Source organism: Dermacentor andersoni, chromosome 6, assembly GCF_023375885.2.
Source record: "Dermacentor andersoni chromosome 6, qqDerAnde1_hic_scaffold, whole genome shotgun sequence".
NCBI lineage: Eukaryota > Metazoa > Arthropoda > Arachnida > Ixodida > Ixodidae > Dermacentor > Dermacentor andersoni.
Genome location: NC_092819.1, coordinates 36,202,536 through 36,221,864, shown reverse-complemented (window position 1 = coordinate 36,221,864; position 19,329 = coordinate 36,202,536). Strand labels below are relative to the sequence as shown.

Genomic DNA, 19,329 nt, shown 5'->3' with positions numbered 1-19,329 from the left:
CCCTCATTCGGGGAACTCCGCTCCCCGGCTGCCGCGCTTTGACAAGCGAGGGCACACACACACACACGCACACACGAAGACACGTGGCACAGAAACACGCCTGGACACGCTTGGCGGGTAGGCGTTGCGGCGTCGTCGGACGGGCCAAAATGTCCGCCGCTTTGAACAAAGCCCCGGCGTCCGTTGCATCCGCGCCGGCATTACCGCGCGTTGTAGGCGAAACGTAACACCGCATATACTGGGTTCTTTCAGATGGCGCGTCGTTCTTGACCTGGCTCGTAGCGAGAGTGGGCTGTGGATCTGGCCGTCGACCGGAAGTCCAACGAGTTGGAATTTTTTTCTTTCCGAGAATACTCGGAAACAGACTCAGAGTTCCTCTCGGTTTCACTGATGTGCAAAGGTGCTGTACGAATTAAACTTCCCACGATGAAAGCAGCGGCCTCTTCTTTTCTCTTTAAGTTCGCACCAGAGCTTCGGCTTTCTTACAACGAACCTTACGCGGTGCAGGGTCAAATCCCACGCGTCACATCAGACTCGTCGCCTTTAGCAGCCGCTCTGAAGCTAATGCAGCTCGCAACTGCATTAACAAACTTTGTCCTCTCCCTATCTGTAGTTCGCTCAGTAGAACATCTCATGACTACGCCAGGTCACCGCGCGAGCCCGATAACACATGCATGGATCTACGTAAATGCGGGCACGCATGCGTACGTATACGAATGTATGAAACACGCACACACCGAAATCAAAAGGTGGCAAATATGCCGGCGTTCGGTGGCTAGTAAAGAAAACCAGTGGGAGATGCATGGCGCTCGAGGGTGGCGCGCCACCCGAGCTGTTGCGCGTCCGCAAGTGGGTGTTGTTTCTTTGTGGACTTATTGCTTCTTTCTTTCTTTCTTTCCCCCCCTCATCTCTCGCGCCGCGTGCGGACGTCTGTCCCTTCGCGAGAGCGGCGAGGCGGAGAAGCGGTGGTTGGTCTCCGAGAGCCCGCAAACGAAAACCGCTTGTTTCGCCCGATCGACTTCGGGGGGCCATTGATCGCAGCCGACGCCAAATTAACGACCTCGCCCGGCTGCCGCCCAGCCGAGACCGGACGGGACGAGACGGGACCGCGAGGTGGTGGAGGGGAAAGGTTTGGCGGCCGTGGTGCACGGCACACCGCCACCACTGCGCGTGCGCCCGGTACTGGTCAAACGCAAACGGAAAGAGGGCGGTGCAGAAAAAAAAAAGGAAGGAAAGAAGGCGAAAGAAAAGCGCTGGAGGGAAAGAAAATGGCGTGCAGACAGCGGGAGGCCAAATGACACGAGCATTCTCACTTGGAAATGTCATCCGGCCTCTCGCGATTTGCCGTACAACACAGCAGCAGCGTCCTGCCTTTCTCGCTTCGATATATATAGCCCGAATGGTTGGGGGCGTCCAAGTGGCATCGCTATCAGACGAAAGAAGGGGGCAGGGGGGCTTGTCGGCGTGCATTCTTGAAGGCTAGGGGAACGGTAGATATGATAAAGAAAGTTCACGAACGAGTCTGCTGGGGAAAAAAGTCCACTAGATAATTCTCTGCAAAGATGCACAACAGATGACGTGAAAACTTGCAAATCTAATACTATTATGGCGAATTCGCCAAATCGCCCCGGTGTGCACCAGGGCGCCCCAATGTGCCGTTTCATCCACTCATCGCTTGGCTCAGGGCAACCCGGTGAGCGCGGGAGCGATTTGGCGAATTCACCATTATAAGAACACGCGAGAGCAATGACTACGAGTGATAATATGCTGTATAGCATAACCACGACTGCCCCACGTGAGATAAAGATAATGAAATAAAATGGAGGGCCCACAGTTACAACCAACTCCCTTGAAGCTTCACGATCATAAATTTTCGCGACCTCCATAACGAAGTTACGGTTTAAACGTTCTAACAAAGCTCCTCCTGTGGGAAAGTGAGCTAAAAGCTCGAAAGAACGGGGACGAAGTCCGCTTTGCGCACCGACGTACGTGAACGCCGGCAGTCGAGAAAGCTCGCTTCAACGTGCCCAACGAGAGCGAATACCGCGCTCCACAGGAAGGTCACTTCCACGAGGACACAGCTTCGCATTGTCTCACACGGAACTACCGCGTCTGTCCAGCCGTTGCAAGTACAACCTACGAACACACACACGCACGCACGCCCAATAAAGGCCACCCGGAATGCTGCCCCAGCAGAATGTGGGTCGCAATTACGGAGGATGAAGCCCAAAATTCGGGTCATCGCAAGTTTAAGGCCTCGTTTAATTGGTCGCGTTCAGCGAAAACGAGCGACCTCTTAGGGCAGCGAAACTGCGCACGAAGCAGCCACGGCCATTTTTTTCAAGCTCGGCGGGGCTGCGCGCAAATTACGCTAAGGGGGAGGCACGGCGCAGGTAGACGACATTCCAGGAAGCTACAGTCATTAACGGCCGGGCGGGTTGTGAAATGCGTGCAGTGGCCAACTATACTGGCCAGGCTAGGAGGAGAGAGTGAAAGTGGCCATCAGCGGTGCTCCCTTGCAACACTGCTTAGGGGCACGCACATACGGCGAGAGCTTAGTTAAGTCTGGTCAAGTTTTTTTATTCCTTTCTCAAGACTCGATTTGCATGCGTTTGGCAGGAAGACATTGGCCATCAGCGGAGTAAGTGTAAGGGTTTCCTTATTTGAATTTCAGGCGCGAACGAATGCGCAGGTAGCCCGTGTTCGGACAGTTTGCGCTCGCAAAAAAAGTTCCCGAAACTCGCTAAGTTTAGTCGTCCGTTCTTTTAAAATGTAATGCAACCCTCGTTTACCGATAGACTATTAACGAGCCTCAAGCGAACGCTGTGCAGATCTTGTTTGTTGCATCTCCGTTTCTTTTCTTTTTTTCATTCCAGGTTAACAATGCAATACAATGTCGTTTTAACCACGAGCCATGACTCCGCAGGATAACACTTAAACACCACTGAAAAGATAACCGAACTGCTAGGTCTTCTGCTTGCACGCCCGCAGACGCAGGTCGATATTGAAGAACAGTAGGCGATGTGCATCGGCGCCACGAATCAAGCAAACATGCGCACGTTCTTTTACACTTTCCTATCTGTCTTCTTAGTTTCTTTCCTGCTCGAAAAAGCCTCGCTAGGTCTGCACGCGGTATTTCGATAACACAAGTTTGCTTTGGTGACGTTATCGGGACGACGCGTCAAGTTCTCTACACTCGATCGAAGAACACGGTAGGGTGCGCGATCACGTGAGATTGAAGAGTCAACGTCTCCAGCGAACTGCCGGCTATCAGTGTATCGCAGGATCACATCAACCTGGCGTTGAATTACTACCAAGCTGGAAAAAAACAAAAGGAAAGAAAATGCGCAGACATTCACACTTGTCCAAAACAATGTTCCGTGATGATTTATACCGCTGACAGTTTATGCGTCTGTAATGAACTGGCCGCGCTCAAGCCGCAAGCGTTGTTTAACACATTTATTCGAGAGAAAAAATTCCATCATAACGTTTTCTCAGCATATACGAATTAAAAAAATTGGGGAGGGGGGGAGGAGAAACCCGGAGCAAAATTAGCAAACAGGGAAAGATACAGGCTTTATTTTCACGCAAGCGCTGATCCTTCTAAAGCTATGAAGACGCGAAAATCTTGCCCTGCCGCGAAGCACCGATCATCCTCCTCTCGCAAATGAAATTGCAGGACGAATCGAGCGAACGGGAGCAAAAGAACGCTATCTCCCTCAAGGCTTCTTACAACAAGGCTGAACACTCCACGCCACGCTTAACCGCTAAGGACGCCGATAATCAACAGACCACCCGGTCTGAAAGAAGAAGAAACAAAGCGGCAACTCGCGGTGTTCCGTTCTCGGATGACGGCAACGCGCTCAAAGAAGGAAGACGCAAAGCAAAGCAGAATGAAGCAAAATGAAGCAAAGCAAAAGTGAAGCAGAGCAAAAGTGAAGCAAAGCAAACGTGAAGCAAAGCAAAAGTGAAGCAAAAGCGAAGCGATGAGTGCCCAACCAGAAGCAGCCCGGGCGGGGGAAACGCCAGCCGCGCACAGGCGACGTGGGCCAGCTGCAGCGGGCGTGCCCGTACAATCGGGGAACCGATTCGCAGCGGGAATGAATGGCTGCTCGTCGCGCTGGACGTCGATAAACGAACACAAGCGACGGGATCTCTGCGCTCACTCCCGCCAGCTCTTTCTCTCCGCGCACAAGAAAAGACGCATCCAAAAAAAAAAAAGGAAGAAAAAAGACGAAAAGGTGGTCGAAAAACAAACAATCTGCGAAAATAAAGATAGACAAAGAGGAAAGAGAGAAAATAAAAGCGTCATTCCTCCAGCAACTCCCGTTTGGACGCTCTTCTCCCCACTGCTCTCCAGCAGACCAAGCCTTGTTCGTGCCCAAGGCCAGAAACCGGTTTCGGTTTACGCCGGCACATCGGGCTTTCCCGCCCAACCCGGGAGCTCTCCGGAGAAGCCCAATAATCCGCCGGTCTTCTCCAACAGCATGTCAAAAACACGGGGAAGCGGGTAGACAGAGAAAGATAGAGAGAGAACGAAAATAAAGCACGGAGGTGGAGAAGAGAACATATGAAAAAAAAAAAAATAAAGAAGCAGAGACAGAAAAAGGAAGGAAGAAGTCTGCATGGGCAACACGCCAAAGCTGCATTTGGAGCGGTAATGCCACGAGGCGCTCACGCGCCGGTTTTTGAGCGCGTTTTGGTCGATTTCTGGTGCAGGGGTCTGCGCGCTTCGAACGTTTTAGGCTTATTTTGATATCCTATTTTTTCTCGTCAGTTTGCCAGCGTCCAAGCATTTCGTCCACGCAGTGGCAAAAGTAAAAGGACGAGACCGTCTGGAGAAGAACGCGAAAGAAATGTGGAATGTAGTACCGGAATGACGCTAGCGAAGAGGGCCTCAGGAAAGTATTGTAAAGCAAGATAGCACGCGCTCAACACATGTTAGCTCCGAGTCGCTATGACGCAATCTGTATAGTCCTGGATATGAAAAACCGGGCAAGAAGAAAGAATTATGAAAAAGACAGATATACCCTTAACAAATCCAGCCGCCACAGGAAATGCCACAACACCGACATCGCCATACCCATTGCAACTTTTTTTTTAAGTTTTGTTTTCTCTGTCTGGTAGGTTTCAGTGCATACACGAAAGTAAATATATTTCCCGGTTATTTCGAGCCCACTGTATCTAAGGGGGGCCAGAGATAATGCTAAACTGCGCCAACGGAAGCAAGATCCACGGCGCAACCGGCTGACGCGGTCTTCGCGGCACTCCGGAAGCGAGTAAAAAAAGATAAGAAGAATAAGAAAAGGAAATCAGAGACGAGGAATATCGCTAGACAGCCAGCGAGCCAGCCACCGAATTCCATGAACACACAAAGTATCTTTCCGGGTGACCACATCGTAGCCAGCTCTAGCGGTTTATCGATCGCATGAAACCAACCCACGCACACGTAGTACATGTATCCACGCGACGAGGAAGACGCTGATAGGCTGCTTCGGAACAGGCCCGCACTAACAAACGAGGCAGGACGTTCTAACGCCAGAATGTACGCACAACACGCCAACGGAAACCTTTTGCCAAGCACGAAAAGCTCGGTCCAAGCTAACCGGAAAGGCGTCGTCATTCGCTGGCTCGAATGTACGCCCAGTGTGACGAAAAAGTCAACACAACACCGACGTAAGACGAGGCAGTCAACGCTACGAGCCGGCCGTTACGAGGATTTCAAGACGCACCGCATTTTCTTTTTTTCGTTGTCATTTATCGAGGTGTGTATTGGCTGCTTATTACACATTTATATACACCCTCAAATATCCGCGGGAGGCGAGCGATATCTGTCGTCTCGCAGGCTTCGCAAACAGTTTGAGCAAGCGTCGATGTTTGTTGCCGCTCGGCTTGGCCACACACGCAAGTCGCGTCGTCCTGCCGTCAAGGAGTGAGCGCGTCAGCAAAGCTCCCTTGTGTTTGCTTTAAGACGGGGTAGGGGGGGGGGGGGGGGGGGGGGGCGCCTACTGCGACGTTGTCGCGAACGGTTGTTCCCTACAGCGGAGGACCCGATCCTATACAACGTGCGTCAACGTAAATCCCTCCTTACAAGGGGAGGCATTCTAGCTGTTCGCAAGAGGACAGCGATGGTGCTCGCGTGCGGGATTAGACACTGGGGAGAGCGCTAGACCGCGTACGCTAAGACCCGTGCGCTCCTCTCCAACAAGGCGTCGGTCTTGCAGCCTATACTTAGGTCGGCCCGCAGCTTATCAGAAGGAAAGGGAATGAGAGAGAAGCGCCAACGAAAACTGACGATATGAGCTCCACTACTTGCGCGGGTGGCTACGTCAGATAGGGACTGTGGGAGTGATATGAGAGGAACTGTAACAAGAGACACGCAGATGCAGGAACGGAAAGAGAGAGAGAGAACCAAGGAAGGCAAGTTCGTTATTTATCAAACTTCAGTCAGGGAGTGTCCAGGAGCCAGGACTGCATAATAATAATAATAATAATAATAATAATAATAATAATAATAATAATAATAATAATAATAATAATAAATGGCTTCAGAGAATCATGCGATACAGTAATTCATATATTCCAAGGCCTAAAAAATTACTGCCTTGCTGCTTCCTGTGTGCAAAACATTAATAAACGAGGAAACTGCTTCCCCCCCCCCCCCCTTTTTTTTCCGCTGGGCGTGTATCAAGCCCTACCAGATCGGCTAGAAAGTGGATAGAATGCGAACGCACCGTCGAAGCATGCGGCTGCTAAAATTGTTAGAACATAAAGCGCAGCAACGCGTTGACATGAAGTGCCTCAACCTGGCCAAAACGGAAGGCAAGTCACAGAGAACTCACGTGCGGATAATTTCCGAACGACTTTCTGACCAGGGCTATTACAACGCTCAACATGATCCAAAACACCGGCACGAACGCTTTCCCGATTCGTCGACACATACAAACACGACATGCAAACACGGGTGCGTAGACACGGCAGCGAATCCCAGCTTTAATGCCTAATTGCATAGGGATTTCTGCCCTATCCGTAATTGAAAGTCTCTCCTAAATCAAGCGACTGACACGAAGTTACTGGAGACACTGTAGATGGCACAACGATAAGACAGGACATGCATGCCCAGCCAAGAAACGCATGTTGGGGAATCGATCTGAAACGGGCGCAGACACGAGAAAGCAAAAGCGAAAAGCAAAAGGACTCACCGTGTCCTGGCACGGGTTGCTGGGGTTGATGAAGTCGAGGCCGCGCACGCCCTGGCCGTTGAAGCAGTCGTTGATGTTCTGCGTGAACTTCCGGTGGACGGCGGTGAGCGCGTACACGCACAGCGCCGACTTCTGGCTGGGCCGGTTGTAGACGTCCGTCTCGTCGCGGCTCTTGGCGAACACGACGAAGAGCACCTCGTCCTGCGCCGTGATGCCGAGCGAGACGGCCAGCTCGGAGCCCGGCTTGCCGACGAACGCGGCCTGCGCCAGGTTGTAGTGGATGCCGTCGGGCGTCTGGCACACGAGCGCCACCTCGGTGTACGAGTAGTAGTGCACGTCGTTCTGGCAGATGCGCACCAGCTTGGAGATGTACGGCTTGGGCTCTTCGGTGAACTGCTTCTGCACCGTCAGGAAGTAGGAGAAGCCGCGAGAGCTGAAGCCGAACACGTACGTGATGGGGTACACCTCGCGGGCGAGGCTGTTCACGAACACCTTGGTGCCCGTCGAGACGCCCGTTACGGCGATCGAGAAGGTGTCGTTGCTCAGGTCCAGGCTGCGAGACGAGACCGCCGGCACGTCCGACCGGTACGGTCCGTTGCCCGTGAAGGTGACGCCCACGTAGAGGACGTGCATGCGCGACAGCCGCTCGGGGCCGTTGGCGATGAAGGCCACGGTCGAGGCCGTCGCGTTGTTGGCCACCACGGACTCGTTGGCGGGCGTCCGGTAGTTGGTGATGTTCTCCAGGCTGTGCACGGTGCACACGCCCTGGAAGAGCGAGCCGCACGCGATGAGCCGGCTCTGCGGGTAGTCAATGACCAGCGCCTTGTTGTAGTAGTCGTGGTACTTCTTGGTGATGGACGGGCAGAAGCGCGTCACGGGGCAGCCCGGGTCGTCCTTCTCGGGACCCATGACGGCGCGCGCCTGCAGCTCGAGCTTGCTCGACAGCTGGTAGATGGTGTTCACAGCGCCAATGTACACCTGCGCGCGGAGGGAGAGACAGGGCCACACACGTGTCACTGATGCAAATATCTCGCTTCTTTCAGACGTAACAAGCCTCCATTAACGCGACAGCTGAAGAAGCAAGTCTTTCAACTGCGCCACCAACGTCATTTCTCGAGGGTGCCGGGGTCTATGGGACCAGCGTCCAAAACCGTGCCTCTGAGTATGGCCAGCAACAATAGTATCAGGCCTGTACGAGAGCAGGGAAAGCGGTGCTCACCTGTCCGGTGTAGCTGTTGACGGCCATGTGGATGAACCTCTCAGTGGACGGGTCGGTGAAGACGGCCGGCTTGTCCGGCACGGTGCTGTTGCCGGTGCCGTTGCCCGGGGGCGCCTGCCGCAGCTCCTGTGCCGCGGCCCCCGACGACGACGCCGCCGGCGACCCGGGCTGCTGGCGGAGCGCCGACGCCCAGAGGCCATGTGCCGAGGGGGGCGCCGCCGCCACCAGGAGCAGCAGCGGCGGCAGCAGCGAGCAGGCCGCCCACCAGCGGTCCCGCCTCGTCATGGCCGCCAGACACGGGCCAGCCCTTCAGCCTGCACAGTCAGGTCAGAGGAACACGTTGAAGTTGGGGCATACATCGAACACAGCACGGGACGACCGCAAAAGGGAGAAGTTCAGCCGCATTAACTCTGCGATTGAAACACAGGCACACTCGCCAGAGCAATAGGGAGGGGGCGCTATAGCGCACATCCGCTTGCGAAAACGCCCAGCATTCCACGCGTTTTTTCGTCGTTCTCGGCGTTAACTCGCGCGCGCGTCGTGTCTAGAAGTGTAGTGTTTCTCTTTAACCACCTGCACTCTAATGGAAGTAACACCGCACGTAAGACCGCTTCTCTCGTCCGCCGCCATTGCGTATGTCGGAAGCACCGGAGACGCAGCGAAGCATATATTATCAGTTCTGTGGCCACACATCGAGACAGCCTGAAGTGCCTTCGGCATCGACAAAAGTAATAGCTGTTAAAACGCTAACTTCCGAAAAAGAGCCGTTGTTATTTCTTCATCCGAACTATGGCGAACGACGTCGTCGACGAAACGTGCAACTTTCGGTCTCTTGGCCGGCGGCTGAAACATGATGTCGAAAGCTTGCTTGGATATACTAGCCTCCCAAGCTTCTTCGCTTGAGTCGCCGCTGGTCGATTCAGAGCTTGAGCTAGATGGATCGTCGCTCCCCGCAAGGAGTAAAAGCGCAACTTGACGATGCGAAGCACCATCTTCCGAGAGACCGCGATTCGCGTTCACGGGCGGGCGCGCCATGCGGTATACGTTGGCTGTGAGTGGGCTGACATCAAGCGACTTCCGGACGACTCTGTCAATTTTCGCGGAGAGCGCTGCTCCGTGGAGTGGATCTAGCGGTGGAGCTACTCCCAATCCGCTAATGAAAGATACGGGAAGCAATCTGAATCTCCCAATGGAATACACTTGCTCCGCAAGGTGCAGAAAAACTACTACCGGTAGCGCTCTGAATCTGCCATTTCAATTCACCATATCTATCCATCGAACTATATATATACTATAACTGCTCTGCAAGTGCGGTCTTGTCTAAATGGACGGCGATGTGGGGCGAGACATCTCGCAATGCGGACTCGTTGGGACGTCACCTTGGAGGTGACAGCGCAAGCAACACGAGAACACGGAAGAGAACACGACACATGATAGAGCCGTGAACATGACAGCGCCGTGTCTGTGTGTTTATGTTCCCATCTGTGTCGTCGTCTTGCTTGCACTACGCTATAGTATTCCAAGCCAACATACCAAATTCGCGTCCCAGTGGATGCGAGTTCATTGCCAAAACACACGCACGCACTCCCTCCACTAACGGCCGTTTCAAACAGTGGAATTATGTCTCACCTCTTCGGCGCGCGAAAAATAATTGTGAAATGCAACAACCCAGACATGCAAAAAGTGACTATGCGCCGACAGCCGCGTTCCCAGAACCTCGGCGGCCTTATCTGGCCGCATAACGACGCCAGAGTCGTGAATGGGACTGCACTTAGCGGAAATGTGACTAATGCAGGCAAGCGAGAGGGCCGGCCGGACTCGATAAGAAAAGAAGCGGAAAGACATTGCCAGCGCGGAAGCAGCGGCAGCCAGCGCAAACGGCAGTTGCGCAAACACGACGAGGTAACAAAACAAATGTATGCAGGCTGCAGCGCGGCGTTTTGCGACGAGAGACAAATGCATGGGGCGCGGCTGTGACCGCACAGTGACGCTATAGCTTGGCCAGCCGGTGCGGGCTACCTGCAGCCGTGGAACTTCAGTTGCTGAACGCGAGGTCAACTCGCGAACGGACGCGAGAGCAGCATTTCGGGAGGCAGTACAGACCTGTGGGGGCTATTCTGCAAGTATTCTGCTATTGCACTAGATAGTGGACATGCCCATTTCGTCTGCTGCGGGAATTGTCATTTGCTGGGCTGGGCTATCCGTCATAAGGAGTTCGTGCCCCCAGCCAATCAGCATTTCAGAAGCAGACGAAATGGACATGTTCACTATAGGCGGACACTTGCAGAATAGCCCCCCTGGCGCCCTCAACTGCGGTGTTCCTTATAACCTCAGGGACATCAAATCCCATGTGCACCAAGGCTGGTCCTTGCTCGTAACAATGATCCCAAACACACCGGTTTATTAATGCGAAAGCATTATATGTCCCATGAGGAAGGAAAACCGGCCTTGTCCGCAACGAGCGGTAAAAAAATCATCATCATCAGTCGCGTCATCAGCGCCTTGTATGACTTGAGCAGTAATACAGAATTAAATTTATAAGATATTACAGTACGATGACCTAAGGCAGGGTATATAAAGTGAATTGCGGTGTAGTAAAGTGAATAAAGGTGAAATGGATTAAGGTGGATTAAGGTTGGTACAAATCAGAGCAAAGTGTATAAAGGTGGATTAAACTGGATTAAGTTTGGTGCAAATTGGAGCAAGGTGGATTAAGGTTGGTGCACTTAGAGCAAGCTGACTTAAGGTAGAGTTGTGAAGGAGACGTGACAACGTATATGACCATCACGTATCATGGACGTAACCAAGTAATTCTCATTCAAATCCCGTAAGGATACTTAAGTGACTCAATTTTTAGACAATAGACTGCATCAATCAGTTATATGACGACGTGCGACAATTAGATGAGCCCACAAAGCCAGTATGTAAAAGTACTTTTTATCTATTTTACTTGGAAGACGTCTTAAATGATTGGCGCTAGTGACTAGCTTTTCGCGGAGGACTCCTCAGTTTTGTTTTTGTGCCGCTACAACTATTTTCTTCTGAGTAATCAACTCACGCAGCAATGTACATAGTCATTTCTTTTACAGCGTAGCTCTTAGGCAGCCGTTCCTGCGTTCAGCGTCGGCGTAACCGACAGAACGAGCACAGCGAAGGATACATGAGCGAACGCGGAGCGCAGTGGGGGTAAAAATACGGCGATAGCGAAGAGAGCGCGAGGAGGAAGGCGGAGGAGGAGAGTGCAGTAGAACTATGAGGCAGAAAGGTGAGAGGAGGGTATGGCGAAAGCATGAGAAGCGTAGTGCCGTGCAAGACGGGCTCTGCGGCGACGACTGCTACGAGAAGGCGGCAGAGTAGCGCGCCGTCGTCAGTTAGCCGATGGCATGCGGCGAGAGCGTCCACCGAAACCACATACGGAAACAAAGCACTGCATGAGCGGAGGTCTGTCTGCAGCGGCTGCTGTAAATCGCGCCTACGCCGCACCCACGCGTGCCTCCCTACATTTAATATCACCACGCCCGAGCAGTGGGAGGCTGTGTTGCTTAAAGCTCAGCGCATGCATGCCCGGAGAACCGACTCTAGGCAGTTCGACTGGCCGACGCCGCCGCCAGGACTCAAGGTCTGGACGCCGCCTGAGGAAGGGGACGTCCGATGGGGCTAGTCTCCCGGCCCCCGCCCCCGTTGACTCCAGCACCGACATTTAATAAAGTTTTCTTTCTCTCTATCGCGATCTTCCGATTAGCGAGGCAGTCGCGCCACACTTCGCTCCGTTTGCAATGTACCACACGAAACAGATGGTCCGCGCCAGCCGATATATAGCGAAATGAGAACACGTATAGAGCTGCGCTCAATTTTCGCATTACGGAGTATCGTAATCGTCGGTGAATTTCTTTATTCAAGTTATAATTACTACTTAGAAAAAGAGATAAACCAAAAAATGAGTGTTGTCAGCATACCACCGTAGACTCCCTTATTTACTTTTATCCGAATAAAAGGAGAGAGAAAAAGGACCCGTGGTTGCTAACGTCGCGGTACGGGCATGGACACGTCACTTCGGCGAGATCATCACAGCTGTGCGAGAAACTTGTATATACGCCCTCAAGTTCTTAAGAACTTTAACGGCGATGGCTTCTGTCACAACATATCTGCCAAACACCAATAATGTTAAGTTTCGTTGACCTCCTTAAAGCACCATAAGTAAGCGAGTACGAAGAACTTACAAAAACAGCTCCTGAAGGTTGTTCGTTCCTTCCAGTAACTTACCGACTAAGAAGACGACACAGCTTGCTTATTAAGCAAAACGAATGATGTAGTAAAGGTGAAAGCCCCGTTACTCCGTGCACAGTATGCGAGCACCGGACCTACAAAGCTCCTCGTAGCAGTCGACAGTCGTAACGCATACAGCGACACCGCAGTCGAAAAACACCACACAAACAGCACCGATCAGAAGCAGCCGCAACAGACACAGGCAACTCTAGACCTCAAAAGAGGGATGGACATGTTCCACGAGAAAACGACAGGGACACGGATCACAATTGCACGTTGCCAACACGTTAACCGCGGTGCCACCGTCTCGTCCTCCTAAAGCAGGTAGCAACAACAACGAACCCACCTCCGCAAAGATGAGAAGCGCGGTCGAACGCTTCTTCTCCTGCCGGCGGCGACCGAAGCTCGGGAATCCGGTTGATCCCCAATGCTCACACAACCCTGCGATCACTGAGACGACACGAGCGTGCAGCACGTCGACCGGCAACAAGCGGGGAGCCTGGCGGTATACAGCGAAAGCGGGGGCGAAACGTGCTCGTGTGTCACCGGCTGCGGCGGCGACGAGCGAGCGACTCGAAGGAGGCGAGTGCTATCAGGAGCCGGGCGGAGGTGGTTGCACAAGCCCAGACAGCGCACGGCGCGTCGTCATACGTGGCTGTTATTCATCGGCCTCCGTTCCCAATAGGTGCCTCTTCACGCACCCTTCCCTACCCCTTTCCAAACTCCGGTCGGTGGCAGGAGGGGTCTTATCGGCCGGTGAAGACGACGAGGGTGCCACGGTGTGCGAGTGTCAGTCAATGTGCGTGCGCGCAGTGGTATGTGTATACACGCGAGCTTAGTATAGCAAGGAGGAGGACAAAAAAAGAAAAATCGGACCTCTCTCGAGAGAGGCTCGGCCGAGATACGTCGGGCCTCTTCACAGGACCAGACAGGGCCGTCTATCAATTTGCTCTCCGGCAGCCACACAAACGTCCCGTGCAAGCTGGCGGCGCGTCGATTACTTATTGTGGTGCGTGCGTGCGTGCTTGCGTATACATGTTCGAGGGAGTCCATCCCTGGCGGAGAGATCAAAAGAGACCGAGTGCCGCGGCCATCAGCGCCCTGCTTTATCGTCCACTCGGGCTAAAAAATGAAGCCGCCGAGACACAATGTGCGCACAAATAGTGTTGCGCGTGCAAAATAGCCTGAAGTGCACACGTATAAACATGCACACACTGCGTCGGCTAAAAGGCTTCGTAGACGGATCTCTCCGCAACGCAGCCCAGCCGTGCAAAGGCCATAGGGCAAACAACTCCGATTTCTCCTATGTGAAATCGGAGTGAAACCATATCGTTCTGACACTTTTATTGGCCTTCAGAAGGCATTCGATAGTCAATCATGAACTTTTACCACATAAAATGTATAATGTTGGTTCCAGAGGGCCATACCGTTCATTCTTTCATAATTATATCAAACAACGAAAATAGTGTGTAAGGAACAGAATACTATTATAGCACGTTGTTAAATATTGAATCAGGAGTAGCTCAAGGGTCCATTTCAGGACCCCTCTTATTCAATATTTATACTAATGAACCAGCCAGTTTACCACTCCAATCCAAGCTGTACGTATACGCAGATGACACCGCCCTTGTACTGTGTGGGACATATTATAGCGAACTCGGAGATACACTTCAAACAGATATAGAATGTGTACGTTCTTGATTTGTTCTTAATACAATAGACATTAACAACTGCAAATCCAAATCCACAATCCACATAAAGCCGTAATAAATTCCCAGCCAATCGCATCCCACTTGCTGTGGGAATTGTTCATGTATCCCAGTGAAGTTAGTAGACAGTGCCAAATATTTAGGAACGACATTCGACAAAACACTATCTTGGAATATCCACATCGCGGAAGTCGCAACAACGTTAAGAATGGCTTGTGCTAGCCTACGTTCCCTGACATCGTTATGCGATGCACCTATAAGAAAAACAGTTGCCAAGAGCTTAGGCGAGTCGGTGTTAAGATATGGTATACCTTATACGGTTCCGCATCTATTTAGAAATTAAATGTGTTAAAATAATGCTAAGAAAAATTGCCTCTAGCCTGTCATATGGAGCACAATTTCATAGTGAAAATATACTACTCAGCATGAATCATTTTGACATATTATTCACAGAGAACCAGTTTCTATTTGAAATTTTGTATAAACATTACTTTTCTGCTTCTTTCAAAGTGATGAACATAACCATGCAGAACTTACGCAACACAGAAAAGTTTATTATTCCTCGCGTGTGCACGCATTACGGAAAGAGAACCCGTAACTTTTATGTACCTTCAAACTTTAACAAATTTGAAATCATTGCCACACTCACCCCTGTTCGACAAGTTAAGCAATTCATACGGTCATTTGGTCAGTCAATTGAATGAATCCACATGGTCTCCTACACTGTCCAGTCTTTGTGTATACTGTTTTCTTATGTATAACGTAGAAAAAAAAAAGGATAATTTCGCGTTTATGCTCCGTCTTGGCGTAATACCTCGTCTACCCCCCCCCCCCCCCCCCCCCCCCCCCCCTCATCATGAACACCATCTCGTTCACCTAGAGTAGAATGCACCGAAAAAAGGGCCTACGACTTTGAAATATTAAAAAGAAAGTAAAAATAAACCACGATTATGAGGCACGGCGTAGTGGGGGGAGGGAATTAATTTTGGTGCCATATATCCCCAAATATGCCCAGATTAATTTTGGGCACCAGGGGATATTTAACACGCCCACAATGCACAGGACACAGACCTCACAACCTGTGTTTCTTGCATTTCGCCCCTATCGATATGTGGCCGCCGCGGCCGGGACTCAATCCCGCGTCCTCGTGCTTATAGCAGCGCTACACCACAGCCGCTAAGCCACCCGCGGCGCGTGAAGAAGGCAGTACGGAAGGCGGCAGCCAGAGAGAGAGAGAGAGAGAGAGAGAGACGCTGAAGAGATCACGACATACATCTCCCACGGGGAGCCAAGCCCTCTACACAATCGCACTCGCGCCACCTTAACGGCACCACGCACATCACCTCCCCGAAGCAGCAATGATTCGCGAGAAACCTCGTCAAATATTTAGCCAGTATCGCCTGGCTCCGCAACCCGTCCTTTACTTTTTTTTTTTCCCTGCCTGTTTTACCTTCACGGTTTCATTATTCCCGAGCGCGGCGCGCCGCGCATACGATCGCGCGCTTTCCAATTCGCTTCCGTAATGGCACGCTTTCACGGCACTGCAGCGATAGCGATCAGAGAGAGCGCGATGGCCTACACACAGACGCACACACACACACACACCCGAGCGCGGTGCCTAGCCCCACTGTGGAACCCCGCTCGCGCGATCGAAACCCGAAAACGCGCCATACACTGGCGCTGCAGCCCACGGTCTAGGCGGCGCTGAGACGCCATAAAAGATTCACCACGCTTCGGCTGGTGGAGGGAGAGAGAGAGAGAGAGAGAGAGAGAGAGAGAGAGAGAGAGAGAGGAGAGAGAACGCCTGCGCACAGGCAGCGCACAGCGCATCTGCGTGCGTCTGCGACCCCGTGAACGACGACTGCGGCGTACACACAGAGGAGGAGGACAGGCGCCCCATCGAAAGCAGTCGAAGCTGACACCACTTGTCACGGTGACTCCGGCAAGTATAGAGGAGAGACGCGCCAAGAACACGGTATATACTGGTACAAATAGCACGGTACATAAACAAAAAGAACGGAAACGAAAAATACAGATCAAACGGCGCATGCATGCATGCATGTATATGTTGGGCGCGCGAAGTCAACCGGACAGCAACCATCTTGCCGTTGCAAAGCTCCCGACGATGCATACCACACTGGCAAGTAATTAATGGCCTGCCGTTTATTAGGCGATGAAAATGGGCCGACAGGTAGAGACAGAGCTGTTCTGCAACTATATATAGCCATCAAGTGCTGCGAATTGTACAGCCTTATGTTACAGGAACCGTCAAAAGACACGTCCGAGCACCGATCGCGCTAGAACTTACTCCCCTTGCGCAAAAGTATATACAGCCCAGGGATGCCGCGATAGAAAGCCGCTTTTTTCATTATTATGTCACTGTATACTACAGCGTGAAATTGAAGACTCTACTCTAAACGTGTGGCATTGCGAACTTTCCAGTAGACGCGTAAATTTAGTTAGGGTTGAGGATTGGGCGAGTTGGTATTGCATTCTAGAACTGATACAGCGCAACATACAAAGGAAGAAACAAGCCGAGCCAGCCAGATAAAGGAATAGAGCGCTGTCTTCCAACTGGTTTATTGGCAAGTTGCACGAAATATATACCTACAAGAAAGCATCAGGACAGGTCGTCATAACACTTCACAAAACGTCACAGCGATAGAAGGCTACACCATCATGAGTCACAGAACTCGCAATTCTGTCATGCAAGGTTAAACTGATATAAGAAATCTTGCTTCCTGTGGAGATAGGCACAAAGATGGCGCGCAAACGCACGTGCTGCGAGCCCTTGCTATGAGATCAGCTTCAATGATCCCCCGCGTAAGTTGTGATCGGTGCTTTTTTAGCACTTCACACCGATAAAAATTCGGTTTACATCCACAGTCGCGGCAGTGAATTCCCGGTATAGCCCGGTGCACATTGTAATCATGTTCTTTTAGCCTTTCATTAAGGCAGCGACCAGTTTGAGCTACATATCTCTTCCCGCACGATACTGGAATAGAATAAACAAATCCAACAACGCAAGACTGAAAGCGCTTCTTGTGCATAGTCGAACCGACAGTAGTGCGCGGATGGAACGCATTTAGGACAGCACAGAGCCTGCGTAGCGTAACCGGCGCAGAAAACGCTACTTCCATGTTACCCTTGCGGCCAATCTTTTTTTAATCTGTGAGAGACGTTATGCAAATATGGTATGACTACCGGCCTCTTGTGATCATTGTTTCTTTGTTGGGCTTCCGTGCCACTGTCCTTCTTTAGCTGCTTTAATAGCTTTTCAGCGATGGCCGACAGTATAGTGTGGCCGGGTGCCCGGCACACGAAAGTCGATCAACTTCACCTGCAAAGCTGCGCTGCATGTTATGATGACAGGATTTCCTGAGGGCATTTGTAAGACAAAGATTAGTGATGCTTCGCTTAACCAGCTTAGAATGGGCTGAGTTAAATGATAAAAGAGGTTTCCCGCTTCTTGGTTCGTACAACCAGCATACATGGTCACGTGAAAGAAGTAAATTTAGGTCTAAAGATCGTAAGCTGTTGTCAGTGGGCATCTCATGGGTGAACACAAGCGGATAAAAGCAACTGTTGAAAGGAGGAGGAGTAGATTTTAATGAACAGAAAGGAGGAGAGGTCAGCCTGGAGAGCGAACTGTTGAAAGTTTTCACAATTTCGTCTGATGTGGGCCGGAAAGCAGCGTTGTCGCAATCTACAAAGACCAAAAAATCATCTACAAAACGCCATACTTTGACGACACTTAATTTATCTAGCATGCTCAACAGCAGCCGGTCTTGATCAGCAAGGTAGATGTCACTTAGGACAGGGGCCAGGCATGAGCCTATGCACCCACAACTGTTTTGAATGTAGGTCCGGTCATTAAAATATACAAAAGTCGATTTTAGGTAAAACGATGAAAGTTCAGTGAGGCTGCTGCTATGAACACCAGTGCGATTCTGGAAAGCTATTGCATCAAAGGAATCAATGGCGTCCTCAACACACTGCAACAACTTGTCGTGCGGTAAAGAATAATATAAATCGTTTATGTCTACTGAAAAAGCTTGTAAGCCCTTGTTATTCGCTTTGAGGAAGTTTGTCAAAGCGTCCGAGTTCCTTATTAAAACAGAGTCGTCAACAGTAAGCAAGTTCAGTTTCTCTTGTAAGAACAGTGCCGCGGATTTCTGCCACGCCCCTCTTTCTGTTACAATAACCTGCAAGGGGCAGTCAATTTTGTGTGTCTTGGCCGTGAAAAAGATGTCAAGGCTCAGTTTCTTGCGCTTATCGACTGCTTTGGACAATTTTTCGAAACCCAGCGCGTTGCACAGCTTTTCTGTTTCGGATTTAACTTTGGGCAACGAAATGGCAACCACGGGTCGAAAGACAGAATCGACGGCAGTGGTAGCTTTCGTGAGGGACAAAGAATTAGGCGAAACCGCAAATCCACCTTCTTTGTCTGAAAGCAAAAGAGCAAGGAAGTGCTCTTTAAAGTAACTCCCAATGTACCTGATTGGAAGCTTCTTGCTTGGCGGCTTGAAGTGCGAAATCACATCGACACCCTCAGCCACACACCTGTCCACTTCGATCTCGGGAGCCTTTCGGGCTACTTGCCTGACGTAGGTCATCAGCTCGTGCGGCGAATCAGTGTGACGTTTCGTAAAGTGTTATGACGACCTGTCCTGATGCTTTCTTGTAGGTATATATTTCGCGCAACTTGCCAATAAACCAGTTGGAAGTCAGCGCTCTGTTCCTTTATCTGGCCGGCTCAGCTTGTTTCTTCCTTTGTATGTTGCGCTGTACCAGTTCTAGAACGTCAGTTTAAGTTTGCGCGGTTGAACTACGAAGAGATTGCTGTTGTTTTTTTCGGCGAACCGCATACTTTTGCTCAAGGGTGCCCACTAAATGAACAACACTAAAGAGAAGCACCTTAATCAGCCTTGTT

General features: G+C 51.2%; 1 protein-coding gene across 1 annotated transcript in view; it reads right to left on the bottom strand.

Moving 5' to 3' along the window:
- The window catches only part of PlexA (plexin A), a 97,852-nt gene extending 84,514 nt beyond the window's left edge, over positions 1 to 13,338 (bottom strand). The window contains exons 1-3 of the mRNA XM_050170595.3: positions 13,034 to 13,338; positions 8,422 to 8,735; positions 7,203 to 8,180 (exon numbers count right to left, since the gene is read on the bottom strand). Of these exons, the coding sequence (XP_050026552.1) occupies positions 7,203 to 8,180; positions 8,422 to 8,706 (1,263 nt within the window). The 5' untranslated portion in view covers positions 8,707 to 8,735; positions 13,034 to 13,338. The remainder of the gene's footprint in view (positions 1 to 7,202; positions 8,181 to 8,421; positions 8,736 to 13,033) is intronic.
- Positions 13,339 to 19,329: the final 5,991 nt, after the last annotated feature.